The 21031-nt window shown below is 36.7% G+C and overlaps 2 protein-coding genes across 2 annotated transcripts in view; both read right to left on the bottom strand.

Annotated features, from left to right (window-relative positions):
* Positions 1-2041: 2041 nt before the first annotated feature.
* On the bottom strand, positions 2042-16317 carry LOC122142403 (leucine-rich repeat-containing protein 74B-like). Its single transcript, XM_042752923.1, is given in 12 exon segments — positions 2042-2551; positions 2633-2728; positions 2854-2950; positions 3289-3404; positions 3720-3829; positions 6376-6516; positions 6519-6555; positions 8090-8103; positions 8775-8907; positions 13215-13357; positions 14286-14475; positions 15799-16317. Coding segments are annotated over 12 exon segments (1350 nt in total). The 5' UTR covers positions 15958-16317; the 3' UTR covers positions 2042-2437.
* Positions 16318-19518: 3201 nt separating this feature from the next.
* LOC109079125 (nitric oxide synthase, brain-like) overlaps positions 19519-21031 on the bottom strand; it is a 45679-nt gene continuing 44166 nt past the window's right edge. The window contains exons 28-29 of the mRNA XM_042752931.1: positions 20565-20682; positions 19519-19619 (exon numbers count right to left, since the gene is read on the bottom strand). Coding sequence (XP_042608865.1) covers positions 19604-19619; positions 20565-20682 — 134 coding nt within the window. The 3' untranslated portion in view covers positions 19519-19603. The remainder of the gene's footprint in view (positions 19620-20564; positions 20683-21031) is intronic.

A 21031-nucleotide genomic window follows, 5' to 3' on the forward strand; every position in this document is an offset into this window, starting at 1 on the left:
CAAATGCAATGGGCAACTTCCTTTGCTGCCTGAAACACCATAGATTACCACAAATTAAAAATAATCTGAAAGCTGCTTATACACAGATGGCCAAAAGTTTTGGCAGTGACAAAGTTTGTGTTTTCCAAATTTACTGCTTCAGAATTTGTAGATTATTTTTCCACGTTTCTATGGTATACTGAAAAACAATGATAAGCATATAGGCTTTAAAGTCTTTTATTGACAAAAAAAAAAAAAAAAAAAAAACGTGTCAATATTTACATTGTTGACCCTTGTTCTTCATAACCTCTGCAGTTTGCTGTGGCATGCTGGATTTTAGCTTCTGGGCCAAATCCTGACTGATGGCGATCCATTCTTGCCTTGTTCTCTTGAGTTGATCCCAATTTGTGGACTTCTGCTTGTCCACTCGCCTTTTGAAGACTGACCACAGGTTCTCTATGGGATTGAGATCTGGGGAGTTGCCTGGCCACGGATTCCAAAATTTCAATGTAATGATCTTCGAGCCACTTCTTTATCACTCTTGCTTTGTGACATGGTGCTCCATCATGCTAGAAAATGCATGGATCATCACCAAATTGCTCATGGATCGTGGAAGAAGTTGCTCTTGCAGGATGTTTTGTTACCATTCTTTATTCATGGCAGTGTTTTTAGGCAGAATTAGGAGAGAGCCCACTCCCTTGGTTGAAAAGCAACCCCACACATGCATGGTCTCAGGATGCTTCACTGTTGGCACAACACAGGACTCATGGTAGCGTTCACCTTTTCTTCTCTGAACAATCAATTTTCCAGATGTCTCAAACAGTCGTAAGGGAGCTTCATCAGAGAAAATGACTTTGCAACAGTCTTCTGCTGTCCAATCCTTGTACTTCTTGCAGAATGTCAGTCTGTCCTTGACGTTTTTCTTGGTGAGAAGTGGCTTCTTTGCAGCCCTTGTTGACACCAGGCCATTGTCCAAAAGTCTTGGCCTCACTGTGTGTGCAGATGCTCTCACACCAACCTCCTGCCATTCCTGAGCAAGCTCTGCACTGGTGGTGACACGATCCCACTGCTGACTCCTCAGGAGGAGACGTCCTGCCGCTTGCTGGACACTCTGGGACATCCTGAAGACTTCTTCACTGCAGTCAAAACTCTCTCCTTGAAGTTCTTGATGTGTAAATGGTTCTTTCAGGTGCAATATTCTTTGTAGCAATTTCCTTGCATGTGAGGCCATTTTGATGCACAGCGATGATGGCTGTACATGTTTCTTTGGAGGTAACTATTGCTAACAAGAACACGATGGGAAGCACTTCTTCCATCCTTTTATAGCACTGCTCTTACAGTACTTATGATTAGTCAATTAATGTTAGCTGGTCATTTTGTGTCAGGATCAAAAAACAAGGAATTTTGTGTGTGTGTGTGTGTGTTGTGTGTGTGTGTGTGTTTGTGTGTGAAGTAAATTTTTTGGCCAATTAGGCTTTTAGCAATTATTTAAAATGCATCACTCTTACACAACAATCTAGAAACAATGTGAATGAACACCACAACAGCCTAAGCAGCAAACTTTGCAAAACACAGAATTTATGTCACTGGCCAAAACTTTTGGCCATGACTGTAGTATCCAGCTAAAAAATAAAATAATAATAAATAAATATATATTAAACCAGCTGGTTTGTTGGTCTTAGCTGGTTTCTCAGCAGGGTGTATAAAAACCCCAAATTATATTTTTAAGTGAAATAAATAAATACATGTATTAATACTTTTATAGATTTCTATCTCAAACCAAGGCTTTTGACTTTTGAACTTTATCAAATGTATATCATGGTTTCCACACAAAAATGAAGCAGCACAACTGTTTTCAACATAATAATGTTTTTTTTTTATATAATTATTTAAAATAATATTAGAATGATTTCTGAAGGATCATGTGGCACTGAAGACTGGAGTAATGATGCTGAAAATTCAGCTTTGCATCACAGGAATAAATCACATTTTAAAATATACTCAAATAGAAAACAGTTATTTTAAATTGTAATAATATTTTATAATATTTACTGAATTGGTGATCAAATAAATGCATTAGAGACTTCTTTTGAAAACATAAAAAAAAAATCTTACCTACCCCAAACTTTTAAATGGTAGTGTAGTATAAAGTAATTAGATCAATTCGGCTTGCTTCACACATCATCTCATCCTCCCATTTTGTAAGTAATATTTCAAAGTCTATGGTCACTAATGTCATCAAATCTTTTGCTAAACATTATTCTACCGAACTGTTGTTCCCTTAACGCCGGAAACCGTGATCCATCAACCATGACTTGATCCAATTTACCATGTGGAGGAGTGTGGAGCGAGATTCAAATCAGTTTAGAGTCTCGGTTTTATTATGCAAGTTTAGAAATACATTTGCAGTTCTACAAGCCTACACGATTACAATTGGATTGTCCAGAATGTGTTCAGCTCAGCTCTTTTTAAGCACTGCATTAAGTTTTCCACCATGCTTCACTTGGAAGTTTGGGAGGGTTTCTTTGGTGCTTTTGAATAAGGCTTCAAATTCTTGGTCCACGCAAATATCCTACAAGAAACTGAGGTTAGACATACGCAAAACCAGTAAGGACAAGGAAATATGAGACATGAATGGGAAAGATTCACTCACAGAGAAGTCTAAGAACTCTACTGCAGTTTCTGGGTTTGCTTGAACTGATTTTAAAATGGTGAAGCATCCCGCTGACTGCATTGGGTTCCTAGACATCTGGATCACACGGAAAACCAACAAAATTGGTCATGAAGATAGAAATGCCATAAATCTCTCGTGACCCAAACTTGAAAGTCTAAGCTGAAAAAGCCATGCTTGCTTCAACAATTCCCTGTTGTTACCATTTTAATCTTTAGTACTTTGAGAATTCGTAGAGTCGTGTTTACTTTGAGGCCCAACGCAAAATGGATGGCTCCTTCGAGCGGTATGCGACTATTGCTGCAGACAAAGAAAAACGTATTTTAAGCAAGTATTTGAGGTACTTTTATTCTAGCTGTCAGTTTATCAACTGTTTGCAAAGTCTGGTGTTTGCTGATTTCACCACTGTAAATAAATCATGAATAAATGCGAATTGTGAACATTCAAACTAATTTAGCAGACAAATGTTGAACAATTTCAGCTGTCTACCATCTCATAATTACAGCAATAAATCAAGGACTGTGTACACGCAGAAAAGAATAGGTGAGGTGGGCCTTCAAAACATTGACTCATAGGTGATGCATATCCTGTTTTCTATAAATACAGTTACAGTATAACATATACTGTTATAACAGTACCTGATGTTCAGATCCTCCAGTGTATTGTTGTTTTTGAGTGCTTCCTCTAGAGCCATGGCTCCTTCTTTGCCCAGGCCGTTGAACGACAAATCCAGGGTCCGCAAGAAGTTATTTCCTTAAAAATCAAATCCAACAGAATGACTACAGTAGCATATGTGCAGACTATAAGTGCTTCAGAATATATTTTTTAAATTACTTATTTATTTTTTCCCACACTGAGGCCCGCTTATAATTTGTTTGCATTAGAATTGCATCGGTGCATTTTGATTCCTCATGATAAGACCCCTTTTACTGTGTAGGATGCTGGCCCAAACAGCATTTTGCTATATTTAGGTTGTTAAATCCTGACTTGATCAATGGATGTTAGGCCAAAGTAAGTTCTTGCACTAGTGAATGACTCTGGCAGAGGATGGGCTTTATTTTCCTCTTACCTCCAGGCCTTTAGCAATTGCAATGGCTCCTTTTCCTCGAATGCAGTTCCAAGCCAGATTGAGTGACTTCATTCCTGTGTTCTCGGCAATAGCAGCACCCAGGATTTCCCCTGAGGGAAGGAGAAAGATGGAGAAGAGCAACATGGGGGAGTTACTGTTATTAATTCAGTGTATTATTGTTTCTCCCACTTACAATTTAATGGATATTAACTAGTAAATTAGGGGAAAAATATGATGGTCCCTTTGTGAGCAGCTCTCTTTCTACACATATAGTATTATATAATATAATATAGTCAGGAAAAATATATATCAAAATAATCTGGGAGAAAAAAAATATTTTTGTGATGAATCTCATGATTTCTGACCAGTATTTACAGCAAAATAATGATGTCCTTGATCTAAAACCAGTTGGGAGCCACAGATTTAGTTGAAACTTTTATCCAAAGCAACTTGAAGTGCTTATTATTAGAAAGACAATCCCTCTGGAGTAACCTGAGGTGAAATGTCTTACTCAAGCATGCAGTGGTGATAATTCCTATTTTACTCCTCGAGGGGATAAACCTGCAAACGTCCAGTTCTGAGCTTTGGTTAGTGTCCTACCATGTCTACCAACCTCAAAATATAAATGTATACACTTATTTGTCATGGCAATAATCTTGGGAAACCTGGGAGAAGTACACTACTATTTAAAAGAGATATACTTTTATTCAGCAAGGATGCATTCAATTGATAAAAGTAAAAACAAAATAAAATGTATATATATATATATATATATATATATATATATATATATATATATATATATATATATATATATATATATAATTAACTTTACATTCATAAATTCAGCTAAATTTAAAAAAAAAACTCAATGAATATCATATTTGATATACGTAACGGTATCAGGCCTTATTGACTGCATTTGCAATGGTCACCAGGGTAGCCTGCCAAGAGTAAGCAAGCAGTGTATGATTATAAAAAGAAAGCCATCACCATATGTAATATGAACAGAGATGTGCCAGCAGAATAAGAGTAAGCAAGCAGTGTATGATTATAAAAAGAAAGCCATCACCATATGTAATATGAACAGAGATGTTTGGCATTCATCACGGAGGAGTTCCTCTTGATGATTTAAATGCCCTCTGGATATTGCAAATATGAAGATATTGTACTTGTGTTTTAGTGTAATTATTTTTTGATTTGAGTTTTGAGGAGAGAGCTTAGTTGTAAGTAAAAAAAAAAAAAAAAACCTACATTATTTTGAAGAATTGCATTTTCATACATTCCCACAGAAAGATATGAATAATCTTAGATGTGTTTGGAAACAGCGGATTTGAAGGTTTTTTATCAGCAGGCTTCACCACTGACCCATTTAACTGACCCTTTAACTACAATATTATTTTTTTTTAATACTTTGATAAATGGCCATTTATCAAAGTATTAAAAATAACATTGTAGTTAAAGGTTTGTTTAAAAGCCAATTTACCAAATCTCTGTAGATTACACTGGACCAATATCTGTGTCCACGTAGCCTCATCAATACAACTCAAGCAACTTTTCATTGACAGCAGAAATAGAAATATGTACACATTAATTTATATTACACTGGATATTAAACAATTAAGCATTTTCACGTTAAGAGTGTTAGAATGTCCCAAGTGCAGCCGATTTCAGAAATTTATCATCAAATTTAGTGACTTTCTCACTTTTGCTGCGGTGAATTTGTCCGCCATGTTTGGTTCAATAGGGTTCCGATTTCACAGCACATTTGGTCCTAGTGATGTTACGCTTGAAGAGGAAAAAACAGCACATTTCACATTAAAGCAATGTACCAGATCAATTAGTTTTTGCCAAAAGCACGTAATTTATGACACCCGAAGCTTTGTTTGCTTAAAAATTATGTAACTGCTTATTTAGTATCTGATTCAATAGCAGCTAATCACGCCAGCGTTTTCCTTACTCTAATGCATTCTAATGTGTTTTTGTTTTTTTCATTAATGAAGCTATTTATAATTGCAATAGGCACATATAGACAGATCACAGATTTAATTTATGTGTTTATGTTTCATTTAACGGTGTACTGGCAATAAAATAAGTACAATTATATTTTTTACTTCATTAAAAAAACATCACATTTTGCCCTGTTATTTTTTCAGTTTCATAAATTTAATAAAGCAATGAAGCTCTCCAATGGTTCCTGTCTAAGCACCCTGCCAGCTGAGAGTCACTGCACTTGGCAACTTATCTTTTGCTTCGTGAACTGAAACTAAATTATCCAAATTTGTGTCTAGACATTTTTATTATACTCTGTAGTGCTATAAAATCATCAGTATATTCAGTATATGAACTGCTCAAAGTAAGTGAAACGGACAGATTTTAATTTCATTCCCATTGTGCAATATGGCATTAAAGGTTAATGTTCTTTGTGTTATGCATATGTTGGGTCAAATCTCAAGCTGTTTTTTTCTAGTACTTGTCTTACTAAGTGGCCATAAACTGTAGTCTTCCAGTCCAACTGTTACACGTAACCATTCAAGACGTGGCAGCCAAATGCCTCAAAAACCACTAAATGCCCCTCTAAAAGCAAAGTTATTCAGAGGTCTGCAGTAATCAAGTCATGAACCTTTCATCAGCAGCTTTTCACATCATCTCACACCTGCTTTATCTCTGAATCTGTTGTGACTCAGGTCGAGGTGCTGAAGTTTTTGGTTGCTGATCATAGTTGGGGACAGGTGTCTGGCCGCTCGCTTGTCCAGATGGTTCCCAGAGAGGTTGAGAGAGAATAGGGTAGAGTTTCCAACAACATGCTGGCTCCGTATTCACCCATCCGGTGTTGCTGGGAAGAAAAACATAGGTTTTACAGTTCATATCTTGAGGGAGTGCTGCAAAACCAACCGTATAAACCACACCAAATCAACCAAAACGATGGCTAAAATGTGCATTAAAACTGTGGACTGTGAAACTGTTGTATGTTGTTTTGATATGGATATTATTTAGTTCATTCTTACCAGCAGACTCTAGATATTTGAACCTCATTGTATGTGCTCAGATATCACAATGTAGGACAGCAACAATTAGATATGACAAACTTTGATGTACTTTAAAATAACTTTTGAAGTTTGAAGGTTTTACACAGAGAAGTCTTAGAAAGTCAATAAAATATTGCTAACCTGATTTAGCACATTGATATCATGTAGTTTGCATGATAACACATTGCTGGAATCACCATGTGATGTATCGCAATCTCCATAATAATAAACAGTCTGACTTGTGATGCAGCCTGGAATTAAACCACATCACGTTGAATTGTCTGGCCAGAGGAAAGATTTCTTCCCAGGTTTTTTTCCCTCCATTTTTGTCACTGATTGAGTTTGGGTTCCTTCCCAAGTTGCCTTTGGCATGCTTAGTTGTGGACACTTAATATTTAGCAATATTATTGAATTGAGTGCACCCTGCCGAAAAATAAAACAACAACAATAAAAACCATCACAGAAATTCTAATGGTTTCCACTACAAATACTATTACAAACATTACCAACCATCACCTATTAAGCATTAAAACAATTAAAAAAATGTTTCCTGTACCTTGTTTTGGGACATGTTCCATTTAGTGGTTTTTATCAAGCCACCAATAGAATAGACCCACAAATTTCCAATAAAATCAATACAATTCCCCTTACAAACAGTAAAACCATTACAAATTCTGTAATGGTTTCTAGTGTTTTTTCAGCAGACATGGATGAGCCTGAACTGAGCTGGATGATGACATCGCTGTTTTCTACAGGGCTGCTTTATAGCTGAATTGATCTTCTTTCATATTTGATGATCTTTACACAGTCATTGAACTGAACTGAATCAACACTGAACTGACTCCAGCTGAAAAACATGACACTATTGTATTTTTAGAGCTGCTTTACAGCAGAATATAAATAAAGGTTAGCTGGCATGTTTTAGCATGTTGCTAGCTTAATTTAGCACATTGATAGCATGATTTAATGCTTTGCTAGCATCCTTTAACATGTTGCTAACATGTTTCTAACATGATTTAAGACATTTCTAGCATGTTTCTTGTAAGATTCAGCACATTATTAGCATCTTTTAGCATGTTTTAACGCACTGTTAGCATTTTAAGATGTTGCTAGCATATATACCCTTACCAAAAAGTAGTATACTTCAAGTTTATTTTAAGTATACTTAAGTAAAGTTCAAGTATATTTTGACTTTTTGTAAGTATAAGTCAAGTATACTTAATTGTCATTATAAGTATATATCTTAGAAGTACATAAAGCCCATTTCTGAGAAGTACATAAAAAGTAAACTAAAAGTATACTTTCCTATTTTTTAGTTTAAAATAAGTATACTAATAGCACACTTGAATAAACTTCTTTTTCGTAAGGGTATGTATATTTAAATGCCACATTTAACCATTCCAGAAATGCTGGCTTATCCGCCATCTTGAAACAGTCATCATTCACAGTAAAAAAGAGTATTACTTACATGATTTAACACATTGCTATTATTTTTTAGCATGTTTCCAGCATTATTTAGCAAGTTACTAGCATGCTTCTAACATGATTTAACACATTAGCTTCTTTTAACATAATTTAGAATAATTTAAGAAGTTGTTAGCATGTTCTTAACATGTTAACATGTTTTAACACATTGTTAGCATTTTAAAATGTTGATAGGATGTTTCTTGTATCATTTAGCACACTAGCATGTTTTGAAATGTTGCTAGCAAGTTTCTAGCATGAATTAACATTGCATAGACATTTTCAACCCACCAAAGGAAGTCTCTGGGAATTTGGGCCTGTTTGGAAATCTGATATGGAAATCAGTACGTTGGCTTTGTTATGCTACCATAAAACATCTGGCAAGATATTGCTTACTAAAAGATTCCAGACTTGTCCAACCCCCATGTTCCTCTATAAAAAAACATGACAAGACTGTCTCACAGATAAGATCAAACAGACTTTCGGACTACTAGTGAATCACAAATAAAAGTCCAAAAGAAAACAAGACAGTACTGTTTTGTGTGGAACTGCAGGAAGTCACCTGTGATGTAACAATTCTCTTTGAGCATGTCAGCAATGGCAGCCCCGCCTATTCCCTCCATCCAGTTATCTCGCAGATTCATCTTGATTATGGATGTATTTGTTGGTTAGGAAGTAGATAGAGAGTTTGTTTGGTTACATAGGGAGGTTTTTTTTATGTTTATCATATCTTTTGTTATTCGTATAGAATGCAGCAGTCAGGTTCTGGGAGTAAAAATGGACCTACAGACCTTCTGTGAGCTATAAAGTTGTTAATTGATGGTATATGCTTTTGTTGTAGCCATCAGTCCATATTATTCCAACTTATTAAATAATTCATGTTTAACAGTCAAAATTCTTAGTGAAAAATTACATTACCCATGATTCCGCAATAAAATCTCCACCAATCAACATAATCACACTAGAAAAACTATTTAGTGCCAATTTAAAACAATGAATGATGTACAAACCCGATTCCAAAAAAGTTGGGACACTGTACAAATTGTGAGTAAAAAAGGAATGAAATAATTTACAAATCTCATAAACTTATATTTTATTCACAATAGAATATAGATAACATATCAAATGTTGAAAGTGAGACATTTTGAAATGTCATGCCAAATATTAGCTCTTTTTGGATTTCAGCTACACATTCCAAAAAAGTTGGGACAGGTAGGAATAACAGGCCGGAAAAGTTAAATGTACATATAAGGAACAGCTGGAGGACCAATTTGCAACTTATTATGTCAATTAGCAACATGACTGGGAATAAATAGAGCCTCTCGGATTGGCAGGGTCTCTTAGAAGTCAAGATGGGCAGAGGATCACCAATTCCCCCAATGCTGCAGCGAAAAATAGTGGAGCAATATCAGAAAGGAGTTTCTCAGAGAAAAAATTGCAAAGAGTTTGAAGTTATCATCATCTACAGTGCATAATATCATCCAAAGATTCAGAGAATCTGGAACAATCTCTGTGCGTAAGGGTCAAGGCCGGAAAACCATACTGGATGCCTGTGATATTCGGGCCCTTAGACGGCACTGCATCACATACAGGAATGCTACTGTAATCGAAATCACAACATGGGCTCAGGAATACTTCCAGTAAACATTGTTAGTGAACACAATCCACCGTGCCATTCGCCGTTGCCGGCTAAAATTCTATAGGTCAAAAAAGAAGCCATATCTAAACATGATCCAGAAGCGCAGGCATTTTCTCTGGGCCAAGGCTCATTTAAAGTGGACTGTGGCAAAGTGGAAAACTGTTCTGTGACGCCATGTCATCCGGACTAAAGAGGACAAGGACAACCCAAATTGTTATCAGCGCTCAGTTCAGAAGCCTGCATCTCTGATGGTATGGGATTGCAAGAGTGCGTGCGGCATGGGCAGCTTACACATCTGGAAAGGCACCATCAATGCTGAAATGTATATCCAAGTTCTAGAATAACATATGCTCCCATCCAGACGTCGTCTCTTTCAGGGAAGACCTTGCATTTTTCAACATGACAATGCCAGACCACATACTGCATCAATTACAACATCATGGCTGTGTAGAAGAAGGATCCGGGTACTGAAATGGCTAGCCTGCACTCCAGATCTTTCACCCATAGAAAACATTTGGCGCATCATAAAGAGGAAGATGCGACAAAGAAGACCTAAGACAGTTGAGCAACTAGAAGCCTGTATTAGACAAGAATGGGACAACATTCCTATTCCTAAACTTGGGCGACTTGTCTCCTCAGTCCCCAGATGTTTGCAGACTGTTATAAAAAGAAGAGGGGATGCCACACAGTGGTAAACATGGCCTTGTCCCAACTTTTTTGAGATCAACTTATTTTTCCCCTTAAAATGATACATTTTCTCAGTTTAAACATTTGATATGTTATCTATGTTGTATTCTGAATAAAATATTGAAATTTGAAACTCTCTCTCTATTCCGTTACAGAAAGCCCTGAATGACCAGTCAGCCCCGCCATGAGCACGGCACGGATTCACAGACACCTGGACATGACGAGAGGACTACAGCGAGCTAGAACACCATCACCGTTCACATACACCCATATTCTTTAATAAATCCACCCTCCGGGGCCTTTAACCAAGCTCTCCTTGTCGTATGATCCTGTGACACCGACAAGCGATCTTCCTGGCTCTCACATCCCATTTGTTTTTTTTCTGTCTCACCTCTGCAGGTGGCCACTCCTCCCCGACATGGATGAAATCCTCCAGCGGCTTATGGAGGTCAGCATCCACCAGCAACAGATCATGGAACACCTCGCGGCCTGACAGGGGCAGACCGAGCAGGAGCTCGATGCGCTGCGTACGGCCACAGCGCTATGCATTCGGTTATCCGAACCCTGTGTACAAGTGATGCAGCTCTTGCCCAAAATGATGGCTCATGATGATGTTGAGGCTTTTCTACAGATGTCTGAAAACATGGCAACCCAGGAGGACTGGGAAAGGGAAGACAGGGCACGGCTGCTGGGGCCCCTTCTCACGGGTGAGGCGCAACGAACCTACTTCGCCCTACTGTCCTTGATGTCGGACCATTATACTGAGCTCAAGAGGGAGATCCTGGCCCACTTGGGGCTTTCTCCGGTCTGCGCAGCCCAGTACTTCCACGACTGGGAATACAAACCCCGCCTCCCTGCCCGAGCCCAGGCGGGCGAACTATCCCACCTCGCTCAACATTGGTTGTTGGATGGAGATCCCACAGTGGCCCAGGTAACGGAACGTGTTGTCTTCGACCGATTCCTCCAGGCTCTTCCGAGGACCCACCGGCAGGTGGTTGGGATGCGGAATCCTGCCATGATTGCCTAGCTCGTGGAGGCTGTAAAGCTGGCGGATGCGGCCCAACACCGGGATGTGGGGGAGCGAGTGCCGCCATTTCCCCAGAGGGTGGTCCAGGAGTGTACAGACGTGGCTGGCAGGCTGTATCGTGCACCGTGACCCACCCGTGGGGGCTCCCGAAGCGGAGGTAAAAGTCAACAGCTGCCCATTCCTAGCTCTATTGGATTCCAGCAGCGCGGTCAGTCTCGTACAGTCCCGCATCCTCGCACCCCGCGGGGAAACCAAATCACGGCTTTGGGAGTCCAAAAAAACGTATACAAACAAAACCAAATTAAACATTGCGGCTTGTGACGATACATTGTGTAAAGACACAAGACCATTGGTCTATCTACAATCTCAATTAGGAGTTCAGTTTCTTGCAGAGACTGATGGTTTTGTGTCTTTATACATCAATGTATTGTCACAAGCAGCAGTGTTTAATTTGGTTTTGTTTGTGTATGTTTTTAGACTCCCAAAGCCGTGATTCCCATCCACTTACATTATAAGACTGACTGCAATGGTTTGAGTTCAAAATTTTCATTTGTGTTCTACTGAAGAAACAAAGTCACCTACATCTTGGATGCCCTGGGGGTAAGCATATAAACATCATATTTTCATTTTTGGGTGAACTGTCCCTTTAATTTAATCATTATTCACAATGGTTAAGGGGAAACTGAAAATGTTTTTCTTTTGCATTTTTGAATAGTTTTATGTACTGATGATAACATTCACTCATTTACATGGATCTGCAAAAACAACTAAAACCACTGTATGAGTGGTGTTGGAAATTGTCTATGGTAACATATTACAGTTTAGATACAGGTTTTCACAAAAACAAAAATCTTATACAACAGCATTTCAGCCTTTAGACCATTTTTATGAAAAGGGATAAATCAAGCTTATAAATTGTCAATTTAAAACGTATAAATATTATTGTCTTAATTGTTTGGATTTTTAGAAGGCACATTAACTTCTTTTTCATTTACAACTCTACGCGCTGAAATATTGCGGTTACCCCAGTAACGGCTGTACACAAAGCAGCTCCTTATAAACGCTGCTTTATCAGGAATTATAGGTAAAATTAAATAAAAATGGCAACGGCACATTTCTGACAGTCGGTTCTCTTCAGATACATTCAAATAAAGACATCCGCGCTGCGTTTTGATGTGGAAAGTGCAGCACTCATATTTATTAAATGACATTGCCTTTTGAAGTTTAATCCAGCCGTGCGACTCTTGTCTTTCCGTCACCAACTGTAAGATCTCTTGAAATTATAATTAAGACATTTCTTACGCCATTTAATGTATTTAAAACTTTTTATGGCCTTATGGTAGCCCGCCCAGAGTGGAGATGCATTTTGGTAGCCCGACTGGAAAACACAATAGCCCCGGGACATCGGGAAGCGATTTTGCGAGCCCTGTATCGCGGTATCATTTTCAAAAACTTGAACTGCTCAAAGTAAAATGGACAGATTTTAATTTCATTCTTATTGTGCAATATGGTGTTAAAGGTTAATATTATTTTTGTTATGCATGTGTTGGGTCAAATCTCAAGCTGTTTTTTTCTTTTTTTTTTCTAGTACTTGTCCTAAGTGGCCTTGAAACTGTAGTCTTCTGCTAAATCAGTTTCTTTGCTGTTACCTGTGAGCCCAGCCCATAATGCATCATGTTGACTTCACTCTGATTCATATTTCGGAGGAAGTAGGAAACTGGAATTACATTTAGCATCTTACAAGCCTCTCTGTAGCTGGACTGTCCTGTAGGGTCATATGCTCGTCTTTCATCTAAAACATAATCAGAATACCTCTTTTTCTTTTGTTTGATAAAACAGCTCTTATGTACATAAATTATGCAAAATGTTATTGACAGCTGCAATCATGATACTATGTTAATTTCTCAATCTATACAGATAATGCAAAAAAAATGAAAACATTGAATAACTGCTTACAAAGCAATAAAACATCTCAAGAAGGTACCATTCATGTCTGCATCACAAACTGTACGAGACAAGTTACGCACTAAAATTTAAAACAGAAGGTAAGAGGTTTATTATTATCATTATGACTTATGAGTGAAAACAAAAAAACGAAAGCTTTCCTTAGCAAGCACAGTTAATCAATGCTGTCGATACAGAAGATAACCAATGTGTGCCGTACTCAGACATGCAACCTCTGCAGCTCAAATGAGATGACCTGGTGTGACTTTATAAAGCAAATACGACAACTATGTATCATTGTTTCTCATTGAGATGCGCAATTATCATGAATGTGGAAAATTCCCAAGCCATTCATTAAGCTATGCGGAGGCACACAGCATTAATCTAGCAGATGGCTATCTCTAATAAGCTGAATAAACAGCCATCAGAGAGATAGTGAGAGATGGTTGGAGCCGTGATTTATGTATATGTAGAGGAGTGTGTAGGTGTTTCGGTATCTGCAGAACAAGCAGGTGAAAAATGAGAGAGAGAGAGAGAGAGAGAGGGAGAGAGACCTGTCTGAAATTACAAGTATGACTCACGGACGTTTGCCTGTTTTATTCCCTGTTGAGTGGCAACATCATATTCTGTGCCCCTTGGCTCTTTGATACCCTCTATCAGAACGTGCATCACCCACGTCTCCCCGTCAGCCCACTCTTTCTCTCTCTCTCTCTCTCTCTCTCTCTCTCTCTCTCTCTGCTCATAGTCACACTTTCACTTTTAATAAGAACTCTCACTGTGAAATCTGTCAAGTTCCAGGTCTGTGTCAAAATCTTTGTCACTGATGACACACTCTTCATCCTGCTGCTGTCCATCACCTGGATGGATACCTCCACCTTCATCCACCTCGTCTTCTTCATTCATATGATCTTCATCCTGATGGGCCATTCTTGTGCTTTGATGCTGGCTGGGCGATCTAGACACTCTCTGAGCAGAACAACGCAGAGGATACTCTCAGAAAAATTTTGCTCTGAACTCTGCTTCTCTAGTTACTCTAGTTAATAGTTAAAATTTAATGTATTTTGAATTTCTGTTTCACTTCTGAATGGTGAAAAGTACTTTGAGTTCACAAGAAATTTTAGTTATGGAATTTAACATATTTTTGAGTAATTTATTCTATTTATTAATTATTTTATGTATTTTGTTGATTGGTGACATACCAGAAAATGAGGGGTTGCAATATTACTGTATGTGCCCACTGGTGCTGAGATGAGCGGGTGTTTACAATTCATTCTCTATTGGAGCTGAGCGACAGGCTCATGCGGGGGATTATTGACAGTGGAGCGAAGCAAGCAGTGAGAGCATCAGAAAAAGTGGTGAAAACCTAAAACTTTTAATCAATGACATGCAAAAAAAAAAAAAGGACAGATCGGGGGCCAATCACATTTCAAAGAGTTTCTGGTGGATTTTTTAAATGTTTCTAAAATAAGTGTCTTGGGGTCACCAAGTCTGTGTTTATTTTATTAAAAATACAATAAAGACTGCAATATTGAAAATATTATTACAATTTAAAATAACATCATTGCTCCAGTCTTCAGTGTCACATGATCATTCAAAAATCATTCTAATATGCTGATTTGCACAACAAACATTTCTTATTATCAAATTTTTTCATGCTGCTTAAAAAAAAAAACCAACACCTCCATCCACCAAACCTTATGTTTGTGGAAACCAGTTTCTCCTTTTTTTAATAAATAGAAAGAACAGCATTTATGTTAAATATAATTTTTTTGAACAGTTTAGTACATCCTTGCTATATTAAACATTAAAGAAAATTATCGACCTGAAATTTTTGAACAGTAGTGTATTATTTTATTCAGATTTCTGATACCATTTAGACACTTTAATGGTGGCTAGACTGTGGTTGGGTTAACAAACATCCATTAAATGTACATTTTATGTTTACTTTAGGCATTAAAAAATTAAGTTTGCATTTTTCCAACTAGAATCATGCATATTTATTGTATTGAAAATGTTCATGAACCACACTGATGACAATCACACTCCCCTCTTTCACATTGTTGGACACGTACGAAGAGATTTGGAATGTCAGCAACCAGTGTTTAAAATATCATAGGCCAAACCCTATTCATTTCCCAACCATAAAATCTGATTGGTTGAATAGATGTGAAAAATAACTTGGTAATTTGGTTAATTGGATTAATGACATTGAGCCTGATTATGTTCATCATTTGTTTTCTTAACACACAAGCATATGAAACGGCATAAAATCTGAGCAGGGACACTCACTTGGCCATCCACACTTCCTCTGCTGTAGAGACTCCTGGGTCTGCTGACCGGCCTGCTTGCGATTCCTCCCAAATCATCTTCTTTTCCAACTTCATCTCCATCATCTTCACACACTGATGGAAGAATACTTTCTTTTGTCACTTTTTTGCCCACTACCATTCTATATACATTGCGTGAGTTTGTGATGTTTGCAAAATGAATATTGAGAATGCTTTGATCAAACTAAATCACATTCGATTCACTCTGGTTTCCCAAGCCAGACAGGATCGATATCCTTAAAGTAAAATATATGAGAAAGCAAATCAGTGCAGTAGTGTCTCCTGTTGGCCCAGACTAACCTGCTCTGAGGGAAGGCTGTATTTGACCGACAGTCACTTTGACAAATTGCAGAGCTGCATTTTTGGACGGCTCATCCAATGAGCCGAGGAGCCTGAACAGTGAAGGTGGGCTATTGTTCAGATCATTTGTTTTGTTGACTGGTTGCCATGGTGTCATTTCTCCTCTCATAAATCTGCACTCAATCTGTTTCTGCAGTGAGCGGTGAGAGAGAGAAACATTTTTATAAAACAAAGAACATTTTCTTCCCTCACTACACAATCAGTTGCTCTCTATAAAACCTAATTAAACATCTGTATTTAAAGTAATCTATTACACACACACACACACACACACACACACACACTTGTTATTTATCTTTGACTAATATTTAAATTTGTTTGATGATCTAAAACATTAAAGTGTGACAAACATGCAAGGAATGGGGCCAACACGTTTTCACAGCACTGTATATATATATATATATATATATATATATATATATATATATATATATATATATATATATATATACACACACACACATATTTTGTAAGATAAAGATAAAAATATAAATATATTACACACACATATACATAAGTACTATATATGTATTTTGTATTTTATTTCTCCAATATTTCATAATAATTACCACTTACTTTCATTTACAGCATATTCTTTATATTGTTTATTTTTAATCTAAAATGTAGGTAATATAAGTATATTTAATATTTATTTTGCAGAGTTTGCACATTTGACATTTAAAAAAAAAATTAAATAAATAAATAAATAATAAGATAATGTCTGAAACTCTTGCATGGAAGCTCTACAGTCTCTACATTTCTTCTGTTTCTCCATGGAAATTCAGAAGGAAACCAAATTGACATTTCAATGAAACGCACCATAAGCTCCTGAGCCATGAAAGTGCAATCTCTGACCTCAAATTTTCAATTCAAATATCCCTTCATGCATTACAAATGTCTTAAATAAACTTTACAGGTGCATATTTTAAAATGTCCTCACGTAGAAAGAATGGCAAAGACTTCCAGTCTTGACATACAAATGTTTTTATTATTAAGTAGATGCAAAGTTCTTGCAGTATATGCATTAAAATGGCAAATGTTTCAATGTTCGAAATTCCACAATAGAAGATTCACAGCGGAAATTGATTGGAACAGTTTCTCTTAGCAGCAGCAAAGAACAAACACAAAAAGAGAAAAGAAAACCCCGTAAGCTTCTTCTCTGTCCAGTCACAGAGGAAGGACGCGATCACAACAGTTAAACAAACACAGTGCAGGATAAGAGAAAACAGGACGGTAACATCATGCATTCAGAATAATGCTTCAGGTTCCCCCAAACTAATTAAACATCATATTCACGTAATATTACAAGCAACTCAGAGGGACAAAACCAAATCAATAGCCATAATCAAAATACATTCTTAAAAAATTCTTGTACATATTATATATTTAGATATTTACTGATTTTAATATATGCATGTGAGTGTTTCTTTTTTGCCCAACTTTTTGTAATCACAGAGTTTATACGGTGAAAAACCCAACTGTAGGGAGGGAAACATTCAGTGTTAACAGCGTACATAGAACAAGAATATTCTCCTACAGAAAGACAACAGAAAGCAAAGTCCCTCAAAATCAAATTACCTCATGTAATATTTTTCATGCCGGAGGCCACTCATAACTCAAAAGTTTTCAAAGCAAATCAGAAGCAAGCAAGGATCTAACTGAACGTTTTCTGAAAGCAAAACAGTGACTTTTATTGAAGGATTCATTTCCAGAAAACTGTCCTTTCAAAGCCAACAAATAGGCATTGCATGCAAAAATGAACTATGCGGCGCATTGATTTTTTGCTTTTTGTTGCAAACGTTTACCCTTTAATATGAAACAGCAACTACAACAGTTGATCTAAAGAAGAGATCCAGGTCTCAGTTTGGAGTCAAAGAGAAGGGTCATCACAGCCATGTCTCAGAGAAATAGGGAAGAAGGGATATTGAGGAAGTATAATAAAGCAAAGCAGGTCCATCACCTCTTTCATTTTCATCAGACTTTCAAGGATGTTTCATAAAAGAACCAGCCTAGAGAGATTTTTTAGTCTCCTGAAAAAGTCTTTTCTTATGGTTAGCTTGAGATAAATGCATATTGAAAGATATTGAAAGGTGGTCTCATCTTAGTTTGATCAATATTAAAGCCACTGTATGTAGTTTTGTGTATTATGTGGTCTCATCTTATTATTTGGAGATATATATATATATATAATATATATGAGATTATATATATATATATCGCAGAAACGGGTGCATTTGCCTTAATAGAAGTCAGTGTTCTATCAGAATGATTTTGAAACTGAGTAAGAAGGTAACTTGCATACAGTTGCTTTAAAATCCATGCAGTCTTAAAATTCACAGTCAGGTTTTTTTCACTGATTTAATTTCAAAAGTAAGATGTTTTTAAATGGTGTCTCAGAAAATAATAATAACAAAAAGAATCACTCTATTTTTTTTCTTAAATTCCATTGTAATTCATTCTATATTGAGGGCTAGTTGTTAACAAGACAGATGTTTACTACTATCCTCGGGGAATATCTAACCTCATCTTACACTTCTTCAGCACGTTCAGATGCAAGGTAACCAGTGTGCCATCAATTAGCAGTGTGTGTTTCATTTAGAAGTGATAATATACAGAGCATGGTTTTGTACAGGTCTAACTCGTCTTCCACCTACAGAAATGCTGACATATATCAGTTCATTCTCAGTCCTCCACTGTTTTTGTCCAATTCTTTTGACATGCTAAAAAAAAAAGTGTTAAAATAAAAATAACTGCCAAGTCATACCATAGTGTTTTTAAGTTTGTTTGTTTCTGGTATTTTTTATTTTTTTTTTAAACATCATTTTATGTTCAATATTATCATAACCCACTGTACCCACTTTTAAGGCCAAGGACAGTGTGAACTAGTCCATGTTTTTGTTCTTTAAAACAGACTCACTTTTTGTAAATACTAGCACATCCTCTCTTTTTACCACGGATAGAGACTTGGTCTTTCATCAAAATGTGCACAAAACCCCCGAGACTCACTAACCAAACCAAAAAGGTCTCACCTCTTAATAGTAAAGTCAATATTTATGCATGTTTGCACATGAGGAAAGCCACTGTTCTTGCTTACACGTTAAAAAAAAGGCAGGCCATGTCTAAGTGCACGCAGTCCATTATTCAGGACAAAGCATAAAGACACATAAAAAGTGCATTCAGAATTCAAGTGAAATGTACTTGTGTTAACACAGATTTTGATCATAGAGATGCACATCAAACAAGACCTAGCAAAGAAAATGAAATATTCCGTTTTAAAAAAGAAAAAAGAAAATTTTAAACAGACAAACTTGGCACAGTTTTCGTGAATCATGGTTGGCGTCCCATCATGCTTCTTGTTGGCTGATTAGAGCATGAAAAAAAACCAGCGATATGGATGGAAAATGCGACTATGAGCAAAACACCCTGTAAAAGGAAAAAATAAAGATTAAAGAATATACAAAGAGAGAAAAATTCAGCTTTGCCACCACATGAATAATTTACGTTTTAAAATATATTAAAATAGAAAACAGTTATATGAAATTATAGAATCTAACTGCTTTTACTATATTTTTGATCTAATAAATGCAGCCTTAGACTTTTCAAAAGCTTTTTTTTTTAAAACATTACCAACCCCAAATTTTTTCACAATAGTGTATTTTTCATATTCCATGTCATTTTTCCATTTTACATAAGTAAATGTGGGATGTAATTGGAATTAATTTGATTAATCAATCTGCATATCATGCAACTAATTCCATTAGAAATAGTAAGCAATTAACAGCCCAAAAATAAACACCATTCATGTTTAATGTACGTAATTAAGCTCACATTTCATTGTAACATTATGAATTCATTGCAACATTTCATGACAATATTTAATTATCTCGTTATATATTTATTTATTGAGTATTGCCCACTATCCAACAGAGTGTCAGATGACACATGGCTAGGGACCGTTAGGTAGCTCTCGTCCTCCAACACAAGGACTTTCATCATAAAACATCAAAATAAGTGACACCTCTCAGAGGAACTATGGTGGCCATCCAGCAAAAAGGCCAGTTAAGCGCACACTACGGTTAAAGCACTTCTCCCTCCCTACGCTCTCACAGCGAGTGTGCGATGAACAAGCTCTTATCTGTGAGAGCACAAACAGAGAATAGCACAGCCACTCTCTTCTCACTAATCCTGTTACACTGCAGCCTCTTCTCAGCCTCCGTCTCTATGGTTACGGCAGGCATTCAGTGATGCTGGTCCAGAGGCTGTATCTACAGTAATCTACAGAGCACAAAGTCCTCCTACAAGCACGGATAACCCAAGGCGACTCAAGGAGAGAGGAGTATGGATGGAAAATAAGCAAACAGGACTTACTCATCCGTGTCTTTCTTGCTCTCTTCGATGAATGCGATAGACTCCGACCTTAGACGGTTGGTGACCTCGTAAGTGCGCAGGGTAACACCGAAAATATCCTCATGGTATCGATGCTCATCTTCAACGAAAAAAGGAGAAAACAGTCTGACAAAGCAATTGGAACATCTCTGATGACCTTGTACTTGATTTACTTTTGCACAGAAGGTCAGTTTTAAATAACTGACTGAATGGAGCCAGTAAATATAGTATAACGTTTGGAAAAAACTGGGATCGAACCTTTAATTTTTCAGATAAATTGTCAATTAATCACAAAAGTATGAAAATAAAATTTAAAAATACCATTTATTTTATTCAACAAATTTTGTTATATAACTAATATATATATATATAAAATATAAATATTATAATAAATAAACTAACCATATATATAAAATAAATAAATAAACTACTAACGAGTACAAGTAACT

The sequence above is a fragment of the Cyprinus carpio genome, chromosome A5 (genome assembly GCF_018340385.1).
Source record: "Cyprinus carpio isolate SPL01 chromosome A5, ASM1834038v1, whole genome shotgun sequence".
Lineage (NCBI taxonomy): Eukaryota > Metazoa > Chordata > Actinopteri > Cypriniformes > Cyprinidae > Cyprinus > Cyprinus carpio.